At 36.3% G+C, this 12,759-nt stretch overlaps 1 protein-coding gene and 2 pseudogenes across 1 annotated transcript; all 3 read left to right on the plus strand.

Annotated features, from left to right (window-relative positions):
- Window positions 1-920: 920 nt before the first annotated feature.
- On the plus strand, window positions 921-3,210 carry LOC116126003 (annotated as a pseudogene).
- A 1,039-nt stretch (window positions 3,211-4,249) lies between these two features.
- Window positions 4,250-8,270, plus strand: LOC116126004 (disease resistance protein RPP2B-like). The gene is made up of 4 exons (XM_031411704.1): window positions 4,250-4,436; window positions 4,533-5,080; window positions 6,111-6,671; window positions 7,478-8,270. The coding sequence occupies exons 1-3, from the start codon at window positions 4,250-4,252 to the stop codon at window positions 6,639-6,641; spliced, it is 1,266 nt and encodes a 421-aa protein (XP_031267564.1). The 3' UTR covers window positions 6,642-6,671; window positions 7,478-8,270.
- LOC116126005 lies at window positions 6,993-12,111 on the plus strand (annotated as a pseudogene).
- The last annotated feature ends 648 nt before the right edge of the window (window positions 12,112-12,759 follow it).

Consider the following 12,759-nt stretch of genomic DNA (forward strand, 5'->3'; position numbering starts at 1 on the left):
TGCACACACTAACAATAATATTTAGCTTGGCCTGTCGACACATATTGTGATGGCTGTCATTCTGAAATTCTCGGATTTTCTTCCCTGGAATTCAGATTATGTGCTGAACTATTTAATTAGATATGTTAGATGAAGGCTACTGCTATATGATCTTTTACTGCCGGATACTTTCTGTGTTGTGATTCAACATAGTTACTATCTAATATTGATGATGTGTTTGGTTTTGTAGGCTGAAATGATGTTGATTGCTCTTTCTACTCTTGTAAGCTGCTCTATCTGGTAATTGTTTTCTATGTGAAACTCTGGTTGGTTTTTCTGGGCTTTTCCTGATGTTTTTGCCTTCTGAGGCTGCTTTGTTTCTGTATTTGCTTAATTAGTTTGCTTTCTTCTATGGCTATGCTGTGGCTATTAATACCATGTAAAAGTACTGTCACAAGTTTTATTTTTTGTTTTACAAGGTTCATGTTGATGCTTGTTGTTGTGATTATTGTAAAAAAGCTCAGCTTTTGTATTACAAACATTTTTGGATGATATCTTATTGATGGACTTTTTTTTTTTTTTTTCTCTATACAATATCACAGTTGGATCTCATGAAATGGTAATTTTATTTGCTCCTAAGTTGGATTTATGATCTTATGAACCAATTTTCCAACAGGTGAGTTTATGAAATAAGGTAAAAGTCACCCTGCTCAAATATTGTCTCAGTTGCCAATTTCATTGCCTCACCCTAAACCCTAACCCTTGTGATTTAGAGTTTTTTTTTTTTAATTTTAGGCATCTTCTGGGAAAAGAGATGAAAACAATAGAATAAAAAAGGTAAGGCATCTTCCTTGTTTCTTCTCTAAATTATGGTTGCTTAATGTTTGCCTAATTGGCTGAAACTATTCAAATATTACACTCTAAAAAGTGGTTCATTTATAATGCATGAGGTGGTTTTTGAAATAGTCGCTAGGACTTTTGGTGCGCTCTGTAATCTGATATTTTGTATTTTGCTAATGTTAGCATATACTCAGTTGTTTTCTCTTGCTTTCTTGAATTATAACTGTTTTCAATTATTCCTCTCTCCTGATTGACTCAAAATTACTTAAATAGTCTATATCTGCCAAAACCCGAATTGGCACATAACTTATGTATATGCACTACCTTTGACTTCACTGTATTCAATGCATTCATTCTCACAATGACCAATTTGAGCCATAGGTTGTGGCTAATTTTGTATATGGTTTTTTTAATATATTAAATGATATTCCCTTCAACATGAAATGAGTCTTTTTTCTTCTTTTTTTTTTTTTGGTACAAAATTCTGCAGATACAAAGACGTCTTGCACAAACCGTGAGGCTGCTCTAAAAGCCGTTGTGGAAAAAGGTATGATGAGGCCTGCTTTTAACAGATTCCCTAACATGCAACAAGTGGATTGGGATTTTAAATTTAATTTGTGTTTGTTTTGCAGGCCTATGTTCAGTACTAGATCTAGTAGATTAAGTTAGAAAAGTTGGAGCAAGAGCTTGAGCAAGCTAGACAACAGGTATAGAGAAGATTTACTATTTCTGTTTCTTGTTTAGTCGATGGTGTTATGACACTAGAAACCCTTTCCCTCCTATTCCTATTCACTTCAAATATTTGAAACAACGAATGCACACTGCAGGGTTTGTATATAGGTGGTGGAGTAGAAGTTACAATGGGGTTCTCTGGACCTGTAAACTCAGGTTTGTCAAAATTTGTTGATTACTTCGGTTTTGATGTCCTCACTCACAGGCGTTGCTATTCTTAATTGCATGTCTCTAATTGCGGTGTTTTGGTATCTGACTCTGGGGACCTAGAGTGTTCGCTTGATAATTAGACTGTTTGTGGAATTTTGGTATTGCTAGCTTACCATCACCACTCAGTTGTATGCTCCTGCTATCTATGTTTTAATCATGTTCCCTTCAAACATGATTCCCCCAATATGTTCATGTTTTATTTCCTAAATCTTCATTTTATTTTCCGCCATTTTTTCAAGTGCTTGTAAAGAGTATGTAAGAAAGACTTCATAACTTCTCATCCACACGAAGTCATTTCAATGCAGTCTATAAATTAAATGTCTCGAAAATGTTCCTGGCAAAGATCCAGCATCCATAAGCCAAGTTTCAAACGCTTTGCAAACTTGACACCACCGTGAAAATTGATGTTGTGTTATGAAGCTAGGTATAATCTCTGATGTGCTGAATGTGTTCTTTGTGATTTGATTTCCAGTATTCCTGTTGCTTATAGAACACTACTTTTTGTCATTTATGTTCTTGCATTCAACAAAAGTCCTCATCGAGGTTGTGGCAGGAATTGCTTCATTTGAGATGGAGTATGGACACCGTTTGAAGAGCAAAATAGGCAACTTGTGAACTGTGGTCTGCTTTGCAGGCCCATATTAGTGATATAGAGCTTCACATACTAGTGGAGGGTGGCATGACCACTATTTTGAACTTTTTCGCATGAAATCTATTGCTGCAAAAGCCGATGTTTCTATGTAATGTCTAGCATGTGGAAGACAGCAACCGAACGTTTTTTTCTTTTGATTGGAGGATTTCGCCCTTCTGAGCTTCTTAAGTGATTCTATTTCTATTTTTTAATAAGTGAAATAATTTGCTCCATTAGGTATTTATGTATAATATATTATATATATGGTTAATATTGCTCTTTCACATATTGCTTAATCAGATGCTCTGTCTCAAGGCATGGAGAAATTGTAATCAACTCTTGCTGAAACTGTAGCTGCTGGTCAACTGGTAGGAGGGTTACGTCCCACGGATACCTACTGCAATGGAGAAGTTGGAAGCTCTAGTCGTCTTTGTGAACCAGGTAAGAATAGCTGATGTTTTCTATTTCATGCTATCTGTACTTTCAATATCTTTCAGTAATCCATTTCTGATCTGTCAATTAGTTCTTTATCAGCACTCTGATTTATTGAGAAACTTTCTAGTGAGTCGAATTTGCATTTCTTCTACTTCTTGTCCAAACAGGCTGACCTTCACCAGGAAATGCTACAGCAGATGCCTCGTATCCTAACAACTCGCCAAGCAGCTTGAGGCTTGCTTGCGTTGGGGAGTACTTCCAACGACTTAGAGCTCTGAGTTCTATTTGGGTCACTTGTCCTCGTGAGCCTGCCTAATCATATACCAGAAAAAGGTCTACAAGCACAAAAATCTCTGGAAAATCATCACCATCTAAACTTTGTTTCCCCCACAGAGGTACCTGTGGACATTGTTGTTAAAAAACATATTTGCATCCTCTCAACGGCTGACATTTTGAAGCACCACACATCGTCCTGAGAAATTGTAAATATAATAGTTTTTTTACGCCAGAGGAAGTTAAGTTTGTAATTTTCAATGCATGATGTACATTTATCATCTTTTAAAGAATATATTTAGGTTTTATGCTTTGGGGTACTGTCGCAACGTCGTCATGTAAATCTTTACAAGACGACAATTTTGGTTTCTTATGTTTGTTGCGTAAATCGTTATTTCAATTTTTTGTGTTATTGAGTATGAAAAGATACTTGTTCTCGAGGTAGTAGTTGTACTTAATAAAGATTTAGTCATTGGTTAGTGGGAGAATGAAAGAATGCTCATTTTATAAATATCATTCGTTCTATTCATTCTAATATAAGGATTGGAAATCTGATGAAGAGAGCCAAAACAATTAATCTCAAAGCATCACTTTCTTGGACTTCAATGGTTCATAGTTAATAATCGTGAGCAACTAAGATACGGATACCAAAAAATCTGCATCGAAAATGTGTATCGGCCTATGTTATCAGGCGTCTGCTTTTTTTATCAATTTTTTTTAGTGAACGGCTGTCCATCGAATTTGGACGGCCGTTCACTCACATAGACTCCCGTCTATATTATATGGACAGTCCATATACCAGGACGGACGTCCCCATTTAAAGGACGCCCGTCCATAAATAAAATACAATAAAAAAATTTACAAAACATTATGGACGGCCGTTCATAGGTTGTGGACGTCGTCCCTTAATTTTGGATGAGCGTCCGCAAATACGGGACGCCCGTCCATTAAGTTTGGACGGCGTCCGTAAGGAATGGACGCCCGTCCAACTTATTTGTTTTAAAAAATAAAATAAAAAATTTGGACGCCTGTTCATAAATTGTGGACGGGCGTCCTTTAGTTTGGACGGCGTCCGTAACTAATGGATGCCTCCATTATGTATGGACGCAGTCCACACTTAAGGGATGGCCGTCCCTTATTAAACAGTAAATGACGGAACTACTGATTGCATCGTCCACGCCCTCCGTTTCATCGTCATACTCCGATCTCTTCAGCCACGCTTCACTCAGTTCAACGCCCTCCATTTCATCGTCATACTCCACTCTAAAAACTCCCTCTTCATCTTTCCTAATTTCCCAGCTAGTTGATGAAACTCTTCCAGAACAACCTTCAACCCGTCCTTAGTTTCTCAACCATGGCGTCAAACTCTTCATTACCTTTATAAAGAAGCAGCTTCTGGTTTTAGTAAAAAGCTAGATATGGAAGATCAAAGGTGAGGGAAATTTAAAAGCATTGAAGATACTTGAAGTCAAGGGAATTGCTATAAGAGAAGTACCACCATCTATAACATGTTTGAAATTCCTTGACAAGTTATCTTTGGCCAGATGTAGGAATCTGGAGGTGCTCAGTTTCCTAGAGTATGCTTTCCCAAGCTGGTGGTTGTGGAAACTAGATTTGACTGACTGTGGTATCGAAGTGTTACCCAACGATCTTGGCCGAATACGCTCACTGGTGAGATTATATCTGGGCCGAAACAATTTTGAGAGCCTACCAGTGAGCATCAAAGACCTCTCTAACTTGTTATGGCTAGATTTACGCAATTGCGAGAAGCTTAAATCCTTACCGGAGCTTCCACAGCGGTTAGAGACAATAGAGGCACGGGGTTGCACCTCACTTGAAGCATTATCAGGTTTACCAAGTCTGTGCCCAAGTACGTTCTACACGATTTGCTTCATCAATTGTTTCAAACTGAAATTAGATGAACTCCCAGATTTGAAATTACACCAATTGCTTCATCAACTGTTTTTCCCTGAAGAAGAAGTAAGTCTCTCTCTCTCTCTCTCTCTCTCTCTTTTCATATGACACTAAGCATATATATAATCTATTTTTAATTATATATATGCTCTTACTTTTAATATTACTATTATAAACTAATAATTGATTTCAATATTAATTAAACTAATAAATAAATAAATTATATTATTCAAATCAGATTTAATGTTATTGAATAATTTAGTTATTTACATTAAATGAACTAAATATTATATTTTTGTGACTACTTTTAATAATGATAAATTATTTAAAAATATTTTATTCATCTATCTATCACATCTCTTTTACGCAACAAAAATAAGAACATGCGTAAGGTAAAAAGCACTGACCGCAGTAAATAGTCCTGTGGAAAGGGCACGTCAACTTAGTACGGTTAATGTTGTATTAAGGGTACACGGCTTTTATCTTTTTCCCACCCAAGGTTTGCCTCAGTTTTTTTCATCTAAGAAGTTTCAAAATACCAATTTATTACCCCAAGTTTATATTGTGACCAATCATCAACCAATTCCAATATCATTGCAACCTCTACCACCATCATTCTCTTCCTCGATCATCACTTATCAAAACCCTCAAACCTTGTTCTCGTCGACCTTGCCAATTTTTGACAATTAAGCGATTTATAGAATGCACAACCGCTCCTCCCAAGTTAGATTCTGACCAATTCCAACCATTAAAATCTAGTGCAAAAGACTCAATAACATTTTCTCTTTAAAAGCTTTAACATCGTGGATCAAGTTTGCTCTCTATTTATCATCGAATTGGAAAGTAAATTCTGGGTAGTAAATGGAATATGAACTTTAGGTAGTAATTTTCGTGTGGACAATTGTTAAATACAATTGGATTTATCACCCATGATCTCTTACAAATAAATATAATGGTATTTAAGCTTGGTTCGCACAAAAGAATCTTAAAAACAACTTTATATATATTCTACAAGGACCTAATTAGTATTAAAGCAAACCTTAAAGGGAAGCGTAAAAATTAAGAAGATTAAAAGTTGATTATTTTCTTGGTACAGGTAACGAGAGACTACTTGCAGCGATCGATATTCTCGTCAAGTGCTTGTATATGTTACCCTGGAAGCAAAATTCCAGAGTGGTTTAGCCTTAAAAGTACTGGATTTGAGATAAAGCTTCCAGCAGGTTGGCTCAGTGATGACTTAATTGGTTTTGCTTTCTGTGCTGTTGCATCTTTTCGAGACTATCAAGAGCTTGGAACTTTCACAGTAAGATTTCGTTTGCTTGTTAACGAGGAGATCGTTTCCTTTGGCCATTTGTTTAAATATAATGGGCATGAGGTTATTGAATCCGATCATGTATTCGTTGGATATGATTTTGCTATCATGTTCGATGCATTGCCTACACTCAATTTGAATAGTGAGGGCTACATTATGTTCTATGTTGAGCATGGAAGTGAGAATAGCATTGATTTCAGCAAGGTGAAAAAGTGTGGAGTCAGATTGCTGTACGCCAAAGATAATTATATGGGAACAGATGCAAAAGTGGACAGAGACCAGAGATTGAAACCTATAGCTGGTGCCTCCATTTAGAAATATACAAGCGACCAATAAACAGGCACGGTAAGTTGGATTAAATTAACCAAAAACTTAATAAAAGAAAGTTATTATATATTTATTTTCTCGGGCCTTGTTTTGTATGGTTTCTATGGATTCAACGCATATGCGGCCATGCGGGTAACTATTAAGTAGCTTTCTCATAGTTATGCCGTCAAAACTTTGGCCACTTTGTTCTTTCTTCTATAACGTAAGTGGACTCAAACATTGAATTCAAATTATTTAGTAAATCATTACTTGTTAATTCTTGTAACAACTCTTTCCATTTTAGCCATGCATTTTCAGTTTAAACATGCATTTTAACCTTGTTATCTGACTATATGATTTATGGGTGAAGAATTATACGTCCTATATGATTTCATTGGTATTCTGTATAGTTGTGGTGGTGTCCTGCATAATAGTTCAATGGTTTCAAGGTGAAGCTTACTTTTTGTTGCCTTCTGAAGCTAGCTTTCTGCAATTTATATTGGTCATTATATTTGGTTTGTCTTGTTTTGCATTACTATATATTTAGGTGAATCCATGCCATGCCCTCTACGTTCTGCAGTTCGAAGTGCTATTATTACTTAATATCAAGCATTCATCTGGTGAAGGCATAGTCTTCTTTTTTCTTTCAAATAAAAAACTCATTGCCCCAAAGTTTGAAGGACATTTGATAATTTCTCCTCTGACTGGGATAAAAGGCCCCATTGAGGCAGCAGCCCATCCCATGCATATTTTGTGTACATCAGGTCGCACAATTCTTTTTATGAATTATTCATTCAATTCCTGAATTGCAGAATTGCCTCTTTCTAATGTTCGTCAGTTTGTAGCCCTCCCAAACGACTGAAAGGAAAGCAAAAAGCTGCAAAAACACGCCAAAGTACTGTTAATCATATAAGGATATATTCTTTATGGGAAAGGATTAACAGGATCATTACTCTGTTGTGGGAGGAAGCTAACCAAGTAATGAAAGAAGTTCAAGCTGACCAACAATGAAAGACAATACTACTTGCTTTGTTCAGAATTGAAAAATTTATAGTGATTGTTTCAGTCTTGTTTGGTCTCTGCTGCACACACTAACAATAACCTTTTAGCTTGGCCTGTCGACACATATTGTGATGGCCGTCATTCTGAAATTCTCTGGATTTTCTTCGCTGGAATTCAGATTATGTTGCCGAACTATTTAATGAGATATGTTAGATGAAGGCAACTGCTATATGATCTTTTAGTGCCGGGTGCTTTTTGTGTTGTGATTCAACATAGTTACTATCTAATATTGATGATGTTTGGTTTTCTGGGCAGTGAAATGATGTTGATTGCTCTTTCTACTCTTGTAAGCTGCTACTATTTGGTTAACTGTTTTCTATGTGAAACCCTGGTTGGTTTTTCTGGGCTTTTCCTGATGCTTTTGCCTTCTGAGGCTGGCTTTGTTTCTTGTATTTGTATGGCTATGCTGTGGCTATATAATACCATGTAAAAGTACATGTCACAAGTTTTATGTTTTTGTTTTACAAGGTTCATGTTGATGTGTTGTTGCAGTGATTTATTGTAAAAAAACTCAGCTTTTGATTATCACAAACATTTTTGGATGATATCTTATTGATGGGCTTTTTTTTTTTTTTTTCCTCTATACAATATCACAGTTGGATCTCATGAAATGGTAATTTTATTTGCTCCTAAGTTGGATTTATGATCTTATGAACCAATATTTTCCAGCAAGATGAGTTTATGAAATAAGGTAAAAGTCATCCTGCTCAAATATTGTCTCAGTTGCCAATTTCATTGCCTCACACTAAACCCTAACCCTTATGATTTAGAGTTTCTTTATTTTAATTTTAGGCATCTTCTGGGAAAAGAGATGAAAGCAATAGAATAGAAAAAGGTAAGGCATCTTCCTTGTTTCTTCTCTGAAATTATTGTTGCTTTATGTTTGCCCAGTTGGCTGAAACTTTTGAAATATTACACTCCTAAAAAGTGGTTCATGTATTAATGCAATGAAGGTGGTTTTTGAAATAGTTCGCTAGGACTTTTGGTAATTGCTCTGTAATCTGGTATATTTGTATTTTGATTTTTGCTAATGTTGGCATATACTATTCTGTTGTTTTCTCTTGCTTTCTTGAATTATAACTATTTTCAAATTGATCCCCTTCTCCATGATTGACTCAGAAATTACTTAAATAGTCTATATCTGCACAAAGCCAAGAATTGGCACATAACTTAATGTACTATGCACTGCTTTTGACTTCACTGTATTCAATGCATTCATTCTCACAATTGACCAATTTGAGCCATAGGTTGTGCTAATTTTGTATATGGTTTTCTTAATATATTAAATGATATTCCCTTCAACATGAAATGAGTCTTTTTTTTGGTTACAAAGTTCTGCAGATACAAAGACGTCTTGCACAAAACTGTGAGGCTGCTCTAAAGGCCGATTGCAGAAAAAGGTATGATGAGGCCTGCTTTGAAACAGATTCCCTAACATGCAACAAGTGGTTTGGGATTTTAAATTTAATTTGTGTTTGTTTTGCAGGCCTATGTTCAGCAGCTGGAATCTAATAGATTAAAGTTAGAACAATTGGAGCAGGAGCTTGAGCAAGCTGGACAACAGGTATAGAGAAGATTTACTATTTACTATTTCTGTTTCTTGTTTAGTCGATTGGTATTATGACACTAGAAACCCTTTCCCTCCTATTTCCTATTCACATTCAAATATTTGAAACAACAAATGCTACACTGCAAGGTTTGTATATAGGTGGTGGAGTAGAAGGTTCTGAGATGGGGTTCTCTGGACCTGTAAACTCAGGTTTGTCAAAATATTGCTGAATTACTTCTGGTTTTGATGTCCTCACTCACAGACGTTATTTCTTGAAATTGCATGTCTCTAATTGCGGTGTTTTGGTATTTGACTCTGGGGACCTAGAGTGTACGCTTGATAATTAGATTGTTTGTGGAATTTTAGCACTGCTAGCTTACCATCACCACTTAGTGTATGCTCCTGCTATCTACTGTTTTAATCATGTTCCCTTCAAAGCATGATTCCCCCAATATGTTCATAGTTTTATTTCCTAAATCTTCATTTTAATTTTCCGCCATTGTTTCAAGTGCTTGTAAAGAGTATGTAAGAAAGACTTCATACCTTCTTCATCCACACTGAAGTCATTTCAATGCTGTCTATAAATCAAATGTCTTGAAAATGTTCCTGGCAATATGTTCCAGCTGTCCATATGCACAAGGTTCAAACGCTTTGCAAACTTGACACCACCATGAAAACTGATGTTGTGTTATGAAGCTATGTGTATAATTTCTGATGTGCTGAATGTGTTCTTTGTGATTGGATTTCCAGTAGCTCCTGGTGCTTATAGAACACTACTTTTTGTCATTTCATGTTCTCGCATTCAACAAAAAGTCCTCACCGAGGTTTGTGCTGGAATTGCTGCAATTGATATGGGAGTATGGACACTGGGTTGAAGAGCAAAATTGGCAAATTTGTGAACTGAGGTTTGCTTTGCAGGCCCTTATTAGTGATACAGAGCTTCACATTCTATTGGAGGGTGGCATGAGCCACTATCTTGAACTTTTCCGCATGGAATCTTCTGCTGCAAAGGTCGATGCTTTCTATGTAATGTCTGGCATGTGGAAGACAGCAGCTGAATGTTTTTTCTTTTGAATCAGAGGATTTCACCCTTCTGAGCTTCTTAAGGTGATTCATATTACAATTTATTTAATAAGTGAAATAATTTGCTCCATTGAAGGTAGTTATTGATAATAAATGTGAGTAACTATAGTTTTGGACACATTCGGTAATATATATTTGTAAACATTGCTTTTTCACATATTTCTTAATCGAATTAATTTCTTAATCGAATTGTTATCTAAGGTCTTTCACCACAGGTAAAATAACACTGATTCATAAATTGACATTGATAACAGGTTCTTGTTCCTCATCTTGACACGTTGACCGATTCATAATATATGAAAGTTAGTAACCTAAGGCAGTCATGTCAGCAAGCAGAAGATTCTCTGTCTCAAGGCATGGAAAAATTGCAATCAACTCTTGCTGAAACTGTAGCTGCTGGTCAACTGGTAGGAGGAGGTTACCTCCCACGGATACCTACTGCAATGGAGAAGTTGGAAGCTATAGTCAGCTTCGTAAACCAGGTAAGAATCCGCATCATTGCCCAATCAAGTATGGCTTTATTCTGGATTCTTTCGAAGTATAGCTGATGTTTCTATTGCATGCTATCTGTACTTTCAATATCTTTCAGTAATCCATTTTCTGACCCGTCAATTAGTTCTTTATCAGCACATTTGATTTAAATTGAGAATCTTTCTAGTGAGTCAAATTTGCATTTATCTGTGAAATTGAAGTTTTCTTCTACTTCTTGCTGTTTATTAAAGCACTCTGCAGCTAGTATGGAAAATAACTAGCTGATGATTGAGTTATTATTTTGACTGAAATTCTGTGAGCCCGTGATGCAAGACAAACCACCTCTTTTCTCTTCCCTTTCCTTTAAACCATCTTCTTGGCATGAAATTCACTATTTTGGTGATTTAATGCATTCATGATGTGTAGGCGACATCATTTTCGTGATGTACTATAAAATGTAGTTAAATTTTCGTCTAGTGCTTCCCTTTTACTGCAAACTGAAGTGTGGACCGTGTGGTTACTGACTCTAATATGGATATTCTCCGCTGTTGAGAGTTTCTCCGAATAAGGTTTCATGATTGACGACCAGAGCACCAATTGGTGTTTCGTTAATAAAATGATATGATTGGTAGAAAGCAATATACGGATCTTAGCATAGCATGGTTCTTTAATTTTCGGGTCCATACCATCTGAACTATGTTAGTTTTTAATTAGGACATCTTGAAATGTTACCAACTTTTCAAGTTCTTGTCCAAACAGGCTAACCATCTTCGCCAGGAAACTCTACAGCAGATGTCTCGTATCCTAATAACTCGCCAAGCTGCTCGAGGCTGGCTTGCATTGGGAGAGTACTTCCAATGACTTAGAGCTCTGAGTTCTATTTGGCCACTCATCCTTGCACGCCTGCCTAATCTTATACTGGAAAAAGTCTACAAGCACAAAATTCTCTGGAAGATCATTGTTGTCCAAACTTTGTTTCCCCCATCAGAGGTACCTATAGACATTGTTGTTATAAACATAATCTGCATCCTTTAAGCTACTGACATTTTTGAAGCAACCTCACGCATACGTCCTGAGAAATTGTAAATATAAATAACCTTTTTATCAAAGAGGAAGTTAAGTTTGTAATTAAATCAATTTTTGATGCATGATGTACATTTTATCATCTTTTAAATAGGTTTTATGTTTTGGGGTACTGTTGCAACTTCGTCATGTAAATCTTTACAAGACGATAGTCTTTGTATTTCGTATGTTTGTTGCGTAAATTGTGTATTTCATGACGTTTTCGTGTTCTTTGAGTATGAAAAGATACTTGTTCCGGAAGTAGTAGTGTACTTAAATAAGATTTAGTCATTGTGGTTGATGGGAGAATGAATGAATGCTCATTTTATCAATGTTTTAAACCCGGTCGGTTTAAACGACACTTGGAAGCTTCACCAATTAGGTTTACATTTTTCCTATTCATCCAAAACCTAGAATTTTGGATAATGATCAGTGAACAATTGAAGGCCGAGATGTTGGGGATTTTGAAGAGAAAGTGTTAGTGAGTGCAATGGCAGCGATGAAGTTGATTTCCTGTAAGTAAATCGGCCGAAAACCAAAAAAAAAACTAGCTGTCGCAACAATCGGCTTTTGCCTGCGATTGGCGAGGCTAACGGGGGTGGGATGAGGTGGGTTTTGGTCGGAAGGAAGAGCGGATTATTTTCGAGGTGATGAGGAGGGTTGTCAATGTCAGCGTTGGTGAGATCTGGCTTGGAATGTCGACATCGTCGAACTCATATCGGTTAGATTTTGGATAGATTTTCAGAGGAATGGGCTTAAGGGACGATTGAGATTACATTTGGGGTGTTGTTATCGTCAACTAATCGTCGATTGATTTGTATTTGGGCTGTGTTTGCTAAATTTCAAACCTATGAGGACTTAACAAAATTTTTAAGGGTGTATTTACTGAATTTTAGAAGT

Source organism: Pistacia vera, unplaced genomic scaffold (genome assembly GCF_008641045.1).
Source record: "Pistacia vera cultivar Batoury unplaced genomic scaffold, PisVer_v2 Contig174, whole genome shotgun sequence".
In the NCBI taxonomy this organism is placed as follows: Eukaryota; Viridiplantae; Streptophyta; class Magnoliopsida; order Sapindales; family Anacardiaceae; genus Pistacia; species Pistacia vera.

What these genes read in the sequence shown, in the direction of transcription:
- LOC116126004 (XM_031411704.1), top strand. Translation starts at nt 4,250, where the DNA reads ATGACGGAACTACTGATTGCATCGTCCACGCCCTCCGTTTCATCGTCA. An exon ending in TCCAGAACAACCTTCAACCC is followed by an intron (nt 4,437 to 4,532) that starts GTCCTTAGTTTC and finishes GGAAGATCAAAG; the next exon opens with GTGAGGGAAATTTAAAAGCA. An exon ending in TGTTTTTCCCTGAAGAAGAA is followed by an intron (nt 5,081 to 6,110) that starts GTAAGTCTCTCT and finishes TTCTTGGTACAG; the next exon opens with GTAACGAGAGACTACTTGCA.